At 40.2% G+C, this 15,745-nt stretch overlaps 2 protein-coding genes across 3 annotated transcripts; one reads left to right on the forward strand and one right to left on the reverse strand.

Moving 5' to 3' along the window:
• Positions 1 to 113: 113 nt before the first annotated feature.
• neu1 (neuraminidase 1) lies at positions 114 to 6,263 on the reverse strand. Its single transcript, XM_084032505.1, has 7 exons — positions 5,847 to 6,263; positions 4,982 to 5,171; positions 4,214 to 4,476; positions 2,851 to 3,033; positions 1,785 to 2,004; positions 1,312 to 1,549; positions 114 to 1,213 (listed from the first exon to the last, which is right to left on the reverse strand). The coding sequence occupies exons 1-6, from the start codon at positions 5,931 to 5,933 to the stop codon at positions 1,329 to 1,331; spliced, it is 1,164 nt and encodes a 387-aa protein (XP_083888631.1). The 5' UTR covers positions 5,934 to 6,263; the 3' UTR covers positions 114 to 1,213; positions 1,312 to 1,328.
• Positions 6,264 to 7,146: 883 nt separating this feature from the next.
• Positions 7,147 to 15,327, forward strand: tmem268 (transmembrane protein 268). Of its 2 annotated transcripts, XM_084031925.1 has the most exons (10): positions 7,147 to 7,312; positions 7,968 to 8,017; positions 9,553 to 9,691; positions 10,520 to 10,614; positions 10,739 to 10,846; positions 11,148 to 11,300; positions 11,479 to 11,589; positions 12,999 to 13,088; positions 13,345 to 13,563; positions 14,059 to 15,327. In XM_084031925.1, exons 3-10 carry the CDS (start codon positions 9,571 to 9,573, stop codon positions 14,224 to 14,226), a joined length of 1,065 nt encoding a protein of 354 aa, XP_083888051.1. In that variant the 5' UTR covers positions 7,147 to 7,312; positions 7,968 to 8,017; positions 9,553 to 9,570; the 3' UTR covers positions 14,227 to 15,327. The 2 variants fall into 2 exon arrangements, with proteins under 2 accessions (XP_083888051.1, XP_083888050.1); XM_084031924.1 differs by lacking the exon at positions 7,968 to 8,017 and having other exon boundaries at positions 14,059 to 15,324.
• Positions 15,328 to 15,745: the final 418 nt, after the last annotated feature.

Genomic DNA, 15,745 nt, shown 5'->3' on the forward strand with positions numbered 1-15,745 from the left:
CTTTATATTTGGACAAGCAAAGAAAAACGTACTCAGAGGCCACAGGGAAATACATCTACAACAGGGGGAGAGAGATAGATCACTGTTGTCCCAAACAAAGAGGCTATCTCAGGTCAAACACATGCTTCCATTTCTTTATTCGTTGATGTGTAAGGCAAGTAAAAACAAGTTATTTGGATCCTAGACCCACTGACCCATAGTTGTCTTTAACTGTAAAAATCGATTATCTTCTCTTACTTTTATCCAGATTTCATGGTCTGTCTTACATTAATATAATATTTGATTATTATAACCACATTCATTTTCATTTCTTTCTTAAAGTATCTTCAGTTCAAGTTCAAGGTTTTGTCACAGAGACACACAGGGAAAAGCTTATATCACGTAAAATTTATATCACGTCTGTGTTTTTTTTGTCTTTGTTCAACCCTGGTTTTAAAAAAGCCCTTATGTGTTATAATCACTGCCAATGATACAGCTGGTACAGATCATATAATGTCCTGCATGAAAACATTGTAATGTAATCCTGTACAATGCTGGTAAAAATGACACATGAACACTTGATTTGGAAGTAAAAAAAAAGTCCAGTGTAGTTTAGACTGTTTGTGAACCAATTTCAGTTGGCATAGATTCATGGCATCTTAACAGGCAATAATTACAATCACAGACCCATATACGATCTTAAAGTAGGGTTCTTGAGTATGAAATCATATTATCTGAGCAAATAGGAATCATTTCATAGTTTGTGAGGTAAATTATAGATACAAATCTATATTGCATTAATCTTCTTCTTCATGGAAGTGATACTGTGGTGTTGTCTGCTTCAAAACGGTATGATTTAAGTTACTTGGAAACTTATGTACTTATTCTGAAGTGTAACTGTGCCTGGCTTGATCATACTTTATTTTGTGTACAGGAAACTCACAAAATATCGCGGCTGTGCAAATGTTTAGGCAAAAAAGACTCTCAGTAACATATCCAGGTACAGAAAAATGGACATTAGACTTGCAACTTACTTAAGATTAAACAAGGAGAAAAGTGTTTGAGATCATCACAGGCCAAACACAAACTGCTGGATAATCGTGGTCCTGAGCCTCCCATTTTCCCTCTTTCAATATCAGAAAGTCTGTTTTAAAAGTCTTATTTTCTTCCTTAAGTCATTGGAGTGAACAACAACTTCTTGTTTCCCTTTCCCTCCATCATAATTTCTGGGACTCTGGAAGACAAACAAAAGGTGGGGGGGGAAAAACAGGAGTTACACTGTATGCAAATCATTTTTCATGGACATTAATGAGTAAATGCTCATCGGCTCACCTCCCCTCTCACATGCTCTACCGGCCACCGTACAGGTGGATCTTGACAAATGAGATAGTCTCATCGTAATCCATGTGGCCCTTCTCATAGATGGCAAAGATGTATCTCCGGTCCTCTGAAGAGCCGCTGTCCAGTGACGTGAGGCTGGAGTAGCCGCTCGGACCCGCCCATATCTGCATGGCTTTATTCACCCAGGACTTGCCATCAGTCAGCGACCAACGTAACGTCAGGTTAACCCCTGAGGGGGATGAGGAGAGGAGTTAATATGATGTTGTGATGATACCTTCAAGTTACTGTGACACATGATCAATTTACAAGATATGATGCTTTGATTACAGTACACAACAGCGTCATTCAAATTCTGCGTGAATATGTCAGTAAAATGATTCCAATAATATATAATAATAATATATCGTGCACCAGTGACAAAAGTGAGGCAGGAAGAAGATACAGTGAGTCTCGGTGTCTCTTACTGTGTTGCTCATTGGAGGGGTTGGTGAAGTAGAGCACTCCGTCTTTCTGCAGAGCTCCGGCTGCTACTGCAGGATCCACCAGCTCGTAGTCAAAGTACAGCTCGTCTATGGGCAGGGTCAACCCGCCGTCACGGCTGCGTACCACCATGCGACACCGGCAGTGGTAGTTGTTCTGGTTCCGCACGTTGATGACGATGGTGCCGTCCGTCATCTCTACCGGCTGCAGAGAAGCAGGGAGGTATTGCAGTGAAGACATCACACAACGGTTCAGGCAGCTGCCAGGTGTTTTAATGCATACATTTTTACAGCTGTGTTTCTTTTTCGCCACTGGAGGGCAGAAGAACTTCACGACAAGCTTACAGATAAACGGTGTTAACGCCTCTATTAACTCCAAAAAATGAGACTTTCTTCAACAACTAGTTGCTAAATGTGGAGCTGGATGGGTTCATTATATAATTTGTCATATCTTTTATTAAATCACATTTTCTATATATTTATAATACGTATGCTGGAGCAGAGAGTAAATTCAAATTTACTAGAGTAAATTTGCAGGGCACCAAAACTAAGAACAAATAACGGGCCAGTAGAGCTGCAAAGTTGGGTGATAATTCACTCTGGGTTTCAAATTACACAAATAGAATTGATTCATGGTTGATATAAAAACATATTTATGACTGGGGCTTTAATGAAATTACATTTTGAGAGCTGATTATGTATTTACAGTTGAATAGGTGTGTCTAGTGAAGACAAAGGATGGGTTGTTTTCGGGCAGCAGCGTGGGAAAGAAAGTTAATTCTGTTGTAACTCTCGTGTTTCTTATTCACAGATATTTGGATAGTTTTTGCTCCAACCACTTTTTGTCCTAATTAAGTTTCCTCTTCATGAAGTAAAAGGAGCACACCTGTTTCCCTCCTGGTACAGGCGATTTGTTAGAGAACAACTTTAGATTGAAAATCTAAATCAACAATCATATACTAGTATGTTAAAATACAACACATCGCACCTTCACTTTGACCCATCAAGGAAGATTTGACCATCAAGGTGTGAAAAGCAGCCGCAAACCTACCTGGCACTCGTCGGGGCTGAAGTCCTGCGCTTTCTTCTTCTGGTTGTACGGGATGCTTTTCAGTGCAGCGCCGTTGTACCAGCTGTGCCCGTGGTCATCGCTCAGGATGCAGAAAACGCCGTTTCCCTCCAACGTCCCGTGACCGCACACCACCAACCTCCCCTTAGCTGGACTGTAGCGCTTCTGTAGTGCAAAGACACAAACAATGTTATAATGTAATGTAACCATTTAACATTATACAGTATGGGACATAGAAAAAAGATTTACTGAAAATGGAAATCTAGAGTAGAAAAAGATTATTCTAAAAATGTGTGATGTGTTATGTGTCGGCTACAAAGACATCAATATTTCATGGAGCAAACGATAATAATTGTCCGTAGTGCCTGATCTGTTGCGATACAAATGAGGGTTTCGTTTCCTAAAAACACGCAGAAATGAAACAGCTTATAAAAGCTGTATGGATGCTAAACTGTGGACTATGGAGAGGGACACGAGACTAATTTGCACAATTGCAAAAGGCCTCCAATTATGTAATGATTCTATTCTAATGCACTACTGTCAGTCTCTAATGCATCAACATCCGATTGATTCTATGAATATGATACAATCCAACAAGGCGCATATTAGGAGAGGAAATTTGATTGAACATAAAATAACCTTTTTCCAGGTTTTACACAAAAAAGTCATCCAAACAAACCGATGTATAATGTAACAGTTTGTTAATGTTTTTTTTAAATATACTGTCCATCAATACCAAAACATATGTCATTAGTCAATATCAGATAACACCACACTCATCTCTATAATAACAGTCTAACTCAAAACTCGAAAAGAAAAAAATAACATCGAAAGTCTTAATTCAATCACCATTGCAAACCCTGGAAAATCCGTTTCATATTCAGCTTCTGTTATGTGCCAGTATGTTACCGTCAATTGATTGCTGTTCCTCTTTTTTGGATAGTTTGTTTTGACAAAATGTGCCTACAATATGCTGAAGGTCCAGATTATCCATGAAGTAAAGCAAAATTAAACAATTTAATAAATTGAAAAAGTCAAATTCAAACACTAATTTGTGTCTAAAGCTTCCTATAGTATAATTTTTAGTTGTGAGAAAGGATGAACTAAGATTAGAATATATTTGCAGGGAGCAGATGAGGGTTTTTGTCACTTGACCACAAAGATTTTTGCCTTTAAAATCTCCTTTTAAACAACTTTAATCACCACTTATATGTGGCGTGAATCACTAACCCCGTCAGCAGTCTTATGACCACAGTAATGAATGTGGCATGAAGGTGATTTAGCTTAATTTTTTACATCACTTTACAACAAGTAAACAGCTTTATATGGTATCATTATCTCTCACCTGGATGCCGTAACCCGGTCCGGGAGCAAAGCTTTTCACCCCGAGCTGGACCGACAAGTTCTTGGGCGGGATCCAGCTGAGGCCGTCGTCCAGGCTCTCCAACATCATGATGCTGGACGGGCTGCAGTGAAGGTGGTTGAAGCAGAGGGTGTAGATCAGAATCACTGAGCCCTTTTCCTCGTCCACCACCACCGAGCCCAGGTTCAGACCATCCGGTTTGCCTCCATCATCGGTTATGAATGTGGTCGGGGACCAGGTGGCTCCTGGAGGGACAGGAGAGGATTCAGACACAAATCCAGACCATATTCTCATGAAATGTTATGAGTTCGCTACTTATTTGGGGAAAGGAATAACATGGTTTTAAGTTTTCAGCTTGGAAATTTGGTATCAAATGATAACCAGCTATAAATCTAAGAGTACAGACATTTTGTAGCCTGGGAACGTTGTTCTGTCATCTTTCAGGAAGCTTTATATTTCCTGTATTTTAGCTCATGTAAGGTTGTAGGTTGAGCTTGTAAATAACAAGGTCCACTTACTTGTTTTGCTTACTCACCAACTGATATCACAAGATGGTAACAAGCCTTATTTTGGTGTATTTACTTTTGTGTTTGTGATTATGTAATACAATATGTTTCTTCGTGGCTGACTGATGCTGGTGTTTCGTGTTCTGCTCGACACTACAGAAAGGTTAGGTCATTGTCTTTCGCCTCCCTCTGTGACTCTTAAACATTCCCTGTAGATTTGTGTGACTGTCGTGGTCATCCTTGCCTTTGTCTGTGGACCGCCGCATTGCGATCGTCTTCGCCCCCACGTCGTAGGATGTCAACTTCCTGCCCTCTGAGAAAGCCAGCAGGCTCCCTTGTGGGGTGAAGGTGAGCAGCGGGATCCTGAAGGTGTTGATCTGGCCCTCGACTCCGCTCACCCACAGCAGCTGCTCTTCATACAGTAGCGGGTCAATCTGGGCGGAAAACAAAGACGAGATAAGAAAATGCAGAGTGGCTGTCTTGGGAAGGAGGAGGAGTTCAAATATCTACAAGATAAACACCAGTCAGGTGACCCAAGCAGATTATGATCACGCTTTCATTTCATCAAGCATCTATTTTATTAATGTGTTACAAACCACAATGACACAACAGTAGGATACAACTTGTGTTACTAAGTGTATTAATTGTACGCTACTTTATTCTCCCGATACATTTATTCAACAGCTATAATTATTAGTTAGGTTTCAGATCAATATTTGGAAAAACAACCCATGATTTCTCTCAATATGTTATAGACTTAACTCTCTAAAATGTTTATAAAGCATTTAAAATCGAGCAGCTGTAACATCTAAAGTGCTTTTTGCATGTCAATGCATCATATAATGCTCCAGCTCTGAAACAACACATACTTTTGCTTGGAGTACATTTAACTGATGAATGCAGGAGTTTTTACTCATAAATGAGCATGTATCTAGTGTGTTAGACCCATCACTACTTTTAATTTATTGACAAAGCTCTTCCACCTCTGACTTTAAAAATGAAAACACACATAGGCTGGCACATAAAAAAGGTCAATTTGACCACTGGAAGCTGAATAAACAGCTTCTACAACACGTGCAGGGTATTTCTGCAATAGTTAAAGTACCTACCTCTCCAGGGCTGAGGGTACAACCGCAGGGAGACGACACAATGGAGAGGACCAACGACAGTGTCGCGAGCGCACTTCCTGTATCCATGACAGTCTCGCGTACAGAAAGCGTCTTCTTCACTCCGACAGAGAAATAACAACACTAAAGTAGCCCGCCACAGAGAAAGCAGTTTGGAATCCACAAAAACCGGAAAGAGAGATGAAAGCGAGGCTGTTGAATGAAGGATGTGACACGGATTGGAGAAACGGGGTACGACACATGCGCAGTGCGACTTTTACAGCAGACCGGCACGAGAGAAATACACCAACGATACGACGCGCGACATTAAGCAAAACACCCTCTAGTATTGTGGTTACGACCTGAATACTAGTACTAATACTACTAATGCTGATGTTCCGATTGCTCTCCCCCAAGATTCAGCAGCTGAAGTCATGTGACCGCCCACCTTAGTCACATGACTGACTCACCACAATAAAAGTTGTTTCATATACTTATGTTGTTTTCTTATATTATTTATTACGCTTTTTTATATACAATTATACTCTTAATCAGTTACGACTAGTTGTAAAGGCTATTTATTTAATTTGTAATTATGTTTTTATGCACTGTAATGTACCGTTTGCATCTGCAGAAAGATGTTTAGATGTTTGTTATTTCATTTCCGTTAAACAAATATGAATGTGCAACTAATCAATAAAACTTCGCATCTAATTAACCAATAATTCATGTCTACGTCATATATTTCCACTAAAGTGGAAGATCAGCTGGGGAAATTATTATTTTTTTGTTTTGTTTTTACTTTTTACCATAGGCATGGATGTTTTTTTCAGAGGAAAAAAAGTAAATGATGTGTTCTTTTCTGTTGATTTATGCATGACATGATCCGGTCATTTATCCATGATACCATAGCAGCATTATGCTGGATACACTTGCAACTTTAATCCAGATGGGGGCAGACCTTTCCTAAAACAACACAGGACCAGGACACATCAGCCAGTGTTACACAATAACGTCCTGTACAGTAGGCTATACAGTATTATGGTGCGGTGTGGTAAGGGAAACGTGTATGAATTAATGTCACCCCCTTTGATCCACTAAACTATTGAATCATTCTTGGATTTCACAACTTAATGTGTGACAGTTCCAGTAAAGCAGTACCGTGAATATTTTAGTGTTGACTGTGTGTTGAGCTGAGAACCACAAGCCACATTCCTGTAGTCATGAGGCCAAGCTGAGCTGAGTCACATGCTAAGAGAGAGATAGATAGATAGAGGGAGGCAGAGAGAGAGAGGGGCAGAGACAGGCAGAGAGAGAGAACGAAACTCTGCTGAGACACACTTGAGTTTGAAAGTAACATACGCAATGGTCTGCCTGCGCAGTAAGATATACAGTTGTGGCTTTCAAGGGATCTACAGGGACGATCATCAAAGCTTTGTTGACATGATGGACTTTCATCTGAAATGCAGGTAACACGTGTTTGATCATATGAAATGTGAACTTCCTGGTTTCATTTATGTTGGTTTTGGTTTCACGACTTCACCGTCTGAGAAGAAAAATGGTCAAATGAAACACTTTGGGTGGCCATGGAAAAAACAATAATTTGTCATATTTGTACGTAAAGAAATGTGACATGGCTATACCCTCATTTCCAATGAGAGCTTTTAATTTCTAATTTAAAGTGTTTGGAGATGAATTATTGTAAGTGGGGAATCCCTGCTCAATATGCAAATATCAGTTTCACTCAAGAAAACAAAGATCTTGTTAAATGGTGATTTTTGTATTGTGAGGTGAGGTTTTTACTGATAAGCTCAAGACATCTGTGCTGTCAGTGAAATGCTGTTGCCTGTGTTTGAACGCAGCCTTCTGCACAGATGTGTGAACAATATTATATTGGGGGGGGTTCTAATCTTGAGCAGGTGCAGTGTAAGCAGACAATGATGAATTGGCCCAGTGAATTTATTTAGATGTAGGGAAGTGAAAATGAGAGAGTTGATAGCAGAGAGGGGGCCTGTGTGTAAGGAGAGGGCTGAGAAAAAGGTCAGGCTGATGGGATAAAGTATAACAGCAACTGCTGCATTGGGTTTTAACACTTCAGTGCTAAAATGTGGCTTGGTCACACAGATGAGAGCCGGCCAAAGGATGGGAAGAGACGAAGTGAGCTATGTTTTACTGTAAGTAACATTTCATCTGCTGTGGAAGTGCACTCTTATCCTCCATTAACAGACTGAGCTGCACTACCATGATAAAACATGACATTCTGGATATTTTACTCTAAAGGCAGTAGGCTACAGATATGGGTAACCAGGCTCATAAAAATGCTAATTTTTCTTAAATCTACTCCCCCTACGGAAACTATTGAATAAGAAGGTAATAGCCTCTAAATGCGCTGCCTCTGCCAGCAGATAACACCATCACAGTGTCACTGCAGTAAAGGCCATCAGAAGTGAAAGCAGAAGCTGGTTTCCTGCAGGACTTGAGACTTTTTGTCCTTCTTGAAATAAACTGTGAACGTGTTTGTCAGATCTAAAGTCTGGTTAATCCGAAGGGCACTTTAGAGATTATACTGGTCTGGCTTCTTCAAGCGTGACATTTTTAATTTATCGATTAACAGCGGTACTGTATCCAACCTTTCATCGTGTCACATGAGCTCAAATAGGCCTACCCTTCATCTGTAGGCTGCCATTTGTCATGGTTGCCATTTGTCATGGTCATGGAGTATAAACGTCATAAGTAAATGACACTAGCTAACTATTTCAACTGTATATTCGTACCTTCAACACTAGCTAACCGTACCTTTGACACTAGCTAACCGTACCTTTGACACTAGCTAACCGTACCTTTGACACTAGCTAACTATTTCAACTATTTATCTGTTCCTTTGACACTAGCTAACTATTTCAACTGTTTATCTGTACCTTTGACACTAGCTAATTATTTCAACTATTTATCTGTGCCTTTGACTCTAGCTAACTATTTCAAATGTTTATCCATTCCCTTGACACTACTTAACTATTCCAACTGTTTGTCTGTACCTTTGACGGTAGCGTACTACAGTGTTTCAAATGTTTATCCATTTCTTTTTAGTTTACTGTTTATTTTTGACTTCCATGCACTCTCAATTGGAACCAGTGACGTTACAGCTTACTGCCTATTGTAAATTTACTAGCTTTAGTTAAATAGAAGAGGTTCCCACATATCCTATAGCAACTGCAGGAGTACCCCCTGGAGTGTGCCCATGTTTGGGATTCATTGTGTTTGTAAAAAAAAGGCTACAGATAGGCTAAATACACTTATACCTATAGCCGACTTTATTTAACATGATGGAATATGCTGCCTCTTTAAAATCCAACAAATTCTTACACAAAAGCCTGTCCCATCAATAATCAATATGTCACTGCTTTTAGAAAATGACCTCTTTTGAAGTCCTTTTGTGACTGTTTTTAATGTAATTGCGATGTGATGCATGCCTGCTGGCACATGAATCCACTGGATCCTTTTTTTTTCTGAAATGAAAAGTTTCATTTGAGCAACATGATTCATGAACTGAAGAACCTTTGAAATTTAACTTTTTCAAAAATTCTACAAAAATAAATTATAAAATGGCCTCATTAAACCCACTTTCAAATGTTCTGTTCTTAATAAACAGTTTCCTGCTATCGGTGTTGGTGAATTTATTCTAACTTCTTCTCATGCTGTGTTATTTAAGGACACGGTTACCTCTGAGATGATGGAGGACAAGAATGAAGCTTGTCATGTGATGGAGGAGAGTGAGGTGGATGTGCAGGACAGACAAACCAAAGCTCAACCACAGCAGGACAACAACAACAGACCCAACTGGTCAAATGGTAAGCAGCTGCTTCTCTTTCTGTTTTAATTTGGTGAATTGAACTGCAAAAAGCTCATATTTATGATATGATCAGGTGGACTCACCTGGGCTACCTTACCAAAACATAAACAACACATTTTATCAGGTACTGATATGTAATATCTATATGGGGTTGCATTTGTGCCAAAATAGGTTTGTTACTGGTGTTAAAAAAGTTTTACATGGAAACGGAACATCTGTACCCGAATCGCAGGTCATATTGGTAACATCTGGTACCTGATGTTTCTGGGATTAAATTAATGATTCACTACATCTTTCTGACTTTCACTTTCAGCCCAAATAAATCCTTATTTTGGGGGGAAGTAAAAGTTAAGTATTAACTACATAGAGCAGGGAGAGTCCTAGTCCCTCTAAAGTTTGCCAGATTTACAGCTGTGTTGCTTCATAGACCTTTGCCCTGCAGTGCTTGCTTCATTTCAAACATTTCTAGCATCACAAGTGTAACAGATCAATGCTTTTATTTTAAATGACCTAATGACCAGCCCTATTGCAATCCAGTACTTCCTACTCCTACATTAGCGAAGAATTATCACCATGTAGCCACCATAACATCACACTCACATGTTTTAGATGACAGGAAACAGACTCTTTGACTTGCCCTACTTTTGTGTCTTTTCACTGCTGCTATATACTGTGTTTTAATCCTAATTTTATACCTCCATTCGCTTCTTTGTTATTTTCAAGTGTGTCAGACAACTGAAGGTTCTGGTCACACTTCTATTTCCAGCATTTATGAAAAGATGATGCTGCTGTAGATTGCTCTATTTCTCTCTTCACTGGCTCTCAGGTCAGTGTGTTGTGGCGATGGCAAGCTGTTCGATGCTAAACCCGAGCTTTGATCTGTCTCTGTGCCGTGCCAAACTGGAGAATGATGGCTTTCAGGTCAGCACACACACACACACACACACACACACACACACACACACACACACGGTATGACCTACAAGATTCAGATATTCCCTTATTCTGTGTTTAATTCAGGTTGTTAATTTGATTCACTTTTTAGATTCCAGTCACAGACATGGAGACTCCACTGAGGACGGCTCTGGACGTTCCCTCAGTCAGGAGATACATGGTTTTCAACTCTGCTATCTTCCATTTTATATTGGCACCGGTATGTCGTCCAGCTCTCTTTCCAATCCCGTGAAACTCTAGAAACCACAGGTTGTTTTGCTCCAAAGCTGGAGCTTTAATACATAATAAGCTTTGTTTAGTATTAAAGCTGAAACAAAAGAGAAACAGCTGTGGCCCTGTTCAAAGAGGAAGTAATTGCTTTTATGTGTGAAACTGGAGAAAAATAAAGGTTAAATTACATCCTCAAAACTGGTTTTTAAATTCTAGCTGCTAGTAAATCCAGAATATTTTGATATTCCTTTGATATTCTAATGAATATTCACCACCTCTCCCTCCACTAGGTGCTGTATGTGGTGGTGTGGTGCGCTGGGTTCTCGACCCTCCACCTCTATTTCACAGTCAGTGACTACTGGGTCCTCTGCCTCTCCGTCAGCCTGGTCGCCATCTTCGTCACCACTGCCATCATCGTCATCTTCCACTTCAGTAACAAGGAGGTAAGGACGGGGTCTGTTACAATGAAATGAGTTAACTGTAATACCATTTTCATATTAACGACCTTGCATGTGAGTTTGGATTCATCTGAAGAGTGTTTCTTTAAATCCTTACATGTCTTTAAATAAATTCCAAACTTCAAATGTGAAATCACTGTTTCTTTGTCCGTTTCTGTGTCAGATCAACATGAACATAGACGTGCGGTTAATCCAGGTGAACGAGATGATGGTGAAACACAAGCTGCTGGTGGCCGTGGCCGACTGGGTGCAGTCCTGCACTGGAAACATGAAGGTCGGACATCCTCCCAGTTTCATATGTGCCGAAAGTGTACTAATTTCTTTGTGCAATACACTAGCAGATACACAGCTAGTGTGTCTCGTTTCTTGTTTTCATCTTTTTGTGTTGCTCAAAATAAAGATGAAACTACAAGATGATAGGGGGGGCTATAAAACCATGGGAGGTTTGCAACAGGAAGGATGATTCAACAAAACCATGTGGTTAATAACACACCAAGATGACAATTAAAACGGCACTTCAGCAGGCCTTATGACACAGCAAATACATGCCAGTAGCTTTATGAGTCTAAATATTGAAATCCATTCGTTACGGCTGCATTATATGAGCTATAAAGAGAGGAATGGCTGTCTGTCCATCTGTGTGTTCTTGGCATAGCTCCAGAATCCCTCCCCTGGTCTACTTCACACTTGTTGGTTGTAGCTAACTGCTGGGGACTCCATGGAGTGCTTCTTCAGATTGGAATTAGAAATGGGTGCGGAGCTCATCCGCAGCGGGCTCACTGCAGTTTATTTGCTGCTGGATGCTAATGAATGCTGGATAACGCTGGCAAAACACTTCCACTCATTAAATCCATGGTCTGCTTTATAACTATGTTTATGTCAAAGCATACGACTTGGAAATTAATAAATGGCAGCCAGTACTATCCAACTTTTTTCCCTCGTGCTGTGAGTAAATTTCCCCGTTGTTAGACTCGATACAAATTTATGAACCTAATAACATTACCATGAGCAAATTACCTCCGACCACCGACCCAAATCTGTGTTTTCAGGGCTGCACTTAGTGATTCGGGGCCCTAGGCAAACATTGTCTTGATTTACTTTTCACCTTGATGCTACCTCTGACTGTGGTTATTGCTATTGTTAAAAGAAGTGCTCAAAATGTTTCCAAAGTAAAGCTATTGACTAGTAAAACTATTAATACCGCACAGTAAAAGTGCTGCGTTGTTTGTTAAAGCGAAGAATAAAAGAGAAGCATAATCAGCACAATGTACTTCCCATTACAAGAAATTTCAGTTTGGGGAACGTTCCTTGAGCTGTGCAGAAATACACAGTCAGTAGGCTATACAGCTGAGTTGCATATTTTTAGGTGCATTGGGGGCTTTTGTAATTTATTCAAGGGAATTGTAGTAGCCTGAAGAAAGAAGAATAAAGAGAGTAGTTTGAAGAATACAAAGAAATGCTAGAATAAATGTTAATACTATATGGCTTGTGCTGAAGTGGATCTCTGCTAATCATGTAGGAGTAAAGAGTTTAATGTTATCAATATTGATGTTAAAACTCGATGATTGTGACGATTTAGTGGACTGGAACCAGGCTAGAAGAACAGTAATCAAAAACCAAATTGAATCATTTTTGCTTTGGCAGCTAATGCTGTTGTATTTGTCTGTCTGTGTCTCTCTGCAGCTGTATTTTGTGTACTGGGACATGTCCCGCTGTCTGAGGACACTGACTGAAACTTTAGAGGAGCGCAGCTTTGTGGAAAATGACCCCCAGGTGAGTGCGTGAGTTGAGTAGGCTTACATCTGTCCCCCTGTTTGTTATCCTGCTGCTTTATCGATTTTTCTTCTTGTGCTGCCATGTTAGTCCTTCCTCAAAATCAATAAGAAACACAATTCTGGCTGCTGTTGAAAGGATATGTATTTCGAACGGAAGTTCAGTAGGAAGGAAGGAAGGAAGTGTGACATTTCATAGCTTCAGTTTTCACAGCGTGATAAAAGTTTAAAAACGATCGATGTCATACTTTCACCAGAAAAAGCTGAAGAGGAAAATGGGGCATCTCGTTCTTGTGACCGAGGACACGGCTGTTGAACCTGAGGTCGGGGGGTCAGATGTGGAGCAGGGCTCAGATGAACAGAGGCCTCTACTGAGCCACGAGGACACCGGCTGCAGTACCTCCTCCAGCCAGCAGGGTGGCACCAAAATCACCACCAACTACAGCCTCGTCCCTGATGCATCGTTATCTGCTCAGGTAACGATGATACGAGAGGCGATATTTTGCATTTTACATATAGAGAAGAAAGTTCTACTTTTATCCATTTTAACTTTTGTTAAATATTTTGTTAAATAATATAGTAAAGCTCAAACAGCTCTCTCATTTTACTGTTGCTATATGACTCAAAAAGGCAGGACTCAGAAGCAGGATAGGTGCAGTTAAGATGTCTTCTTTTTCTTGCCTAAAACATGTTAACTAACCGGAAATCTGTCAGCTAATAAGTCAAACAAAAGTCAAGGAGTAGGCAAAAAAACAGGAGAACTAACACTGAGGACTGTTGAAAGACTTGACTCAGAGAACAAAAACTGTCCCAGAGAAAGAGGAACTCACAGACGAAATGCACAGAGGAGGTCAGGATAATCAGGCAAATAATGACAGAAGACAGGAAATAATGACATGACCTAAGGAGCAAGAAGAGGCATGACAACTGTCACAACACAATTTCTAACGTGTTGATGTGCTTCTTTGCAGGCGATGGCCTACCAGCTCCTGATGACCTACAGTGCAGCTTATGTGAAGCTGCTGGTGTCTGAGAGGCTTTCAGGACTGCCAGACTACCGCCTCCACCCCCAGGGAAATCACTGCTCCACCGCTCATCCCTGCCTCTGCCAATACATCAGAAAGAAGATCATTCAGTAACAGTGTGGAACCGGGACCCCCACATATTGAACCGGGGGACGTTTGCTTTGCACACATGCTCTTGGAACAGACAAACCGACTGAGCATTATGCCGTTTTGACCAAACTGTTTGTCGGCAGGCTCCTGCTGTCTTCACGCCAGCTCTGTGTTTGCACCGCCTGGATTGTCGCCCATTTGGTCCCAACGATTTCTGCACCGTGCCAAATGCTGTCTGATCCAGCTGCTGTAAAAACAACAACATTTGCACTCTTGTACACATGACAATCACGACCGTAGTTACTGCTGTTTAAATGATTTGCACAAACAATACATAGATTATTGTGTTTGTGATTATTGTGTTCTCTGGTATTTGTTTTTGGCAGTGGTGGAAAGTACATTTCCTCAACTTTACTTGAGTGTTTCCAATTTCTACTTTCTACTTCTTCTCCACTACATTTCAAAGGGAAATATTTTACCATGTATACCATATATTTATATTTACTATATTTATCTGACATCTGTAGTCACTTATACTATTAAGATTTAACATAAAACATGTATTATAACCTTATAAAACACATTTTTAAAAATCAATTTTTTACACTTTTTTTGTTGGCTTGTGACATTTTACTCAAAGTCAGTCATTAGTCGACGGCTGTTGTCATGTTTCCGATGTCTCTGGGTTATGATCAGTTTTTCATTTACGGTTTGATGCCCAAACAGGTCAAATTATTAAATTTGTTCACAGAACAAAAAAAGATTGGAGAAAAATCTAAATCATTAATACAGATTTCTGTAGCAGAACTTTGTTTTTTCTTCTTTAAAGCCCCATTCATTATCTTATGAGCCCTCAGATTAACCCTGCGACCCTTCAAAGGGCCCTAAACCCTCGGCCTGGTCCCACTCTTCCACATGGAGCCAGTACTTTCTTTTCACTTTTGACACTTCGAGTACATTTTGCTATGATACCTCTATACTTTTACCTAAGTAGGATTTTGACAGTGGTGGAAGAGGTGTTCAGATACTTTACCCAAGCATAATCAGAATGAACCACACTGTAAAAAATACTCTGTACTTGAAGTATGAAAAGTAAAAACACCCTTCATGAAGCAGAATGAGAGGGGTAGAAGAATGATGTAAACATTGGAAATGCTCAAGTAAAGTAGCTCAAAATCGCAGATAAGAACAGAACTTGAATAAATAGTTAAAATTCAAAGCTGGATTTGAATGCAGGATTTCTAAGTAAATGGCCTGTCACCAATGCCTGGAGGATTGATGAGCGATGGGTAAGACAAGGACAAAAGAAGCATGAAGGGAAAGAAAAAGACTCCCCTTGATGCAGCTGATGATGCTGAAAGATTATCTCAAATATCTGCAACAGACGCACACCTTTGGTTTTTACGTGGATTAGAAACCTACGCATTCGTGTGTGCACGAGTTTCTCACACGTTTCCAGCGAGTACCCATCAGTCCCGGTGCTGTGGCTGAGATGACAGCCCAGCAAGAGAGCTGCAGGATGACACAAACACACACAGCGTGG

The sequence above is a fragment of the Eutrigla gurnardus genome (genome assembly GCF_963514095.1).
Source record: "Eutrigla gurnardus genome assembly, chromosome: 17".
Taxonomy (NCBI): Eukaryota; Metazoa; Chordata; class Actinopteri; order Perciformes; family Triglidae; genus Eutrigla; species Eutrigla gurnardus.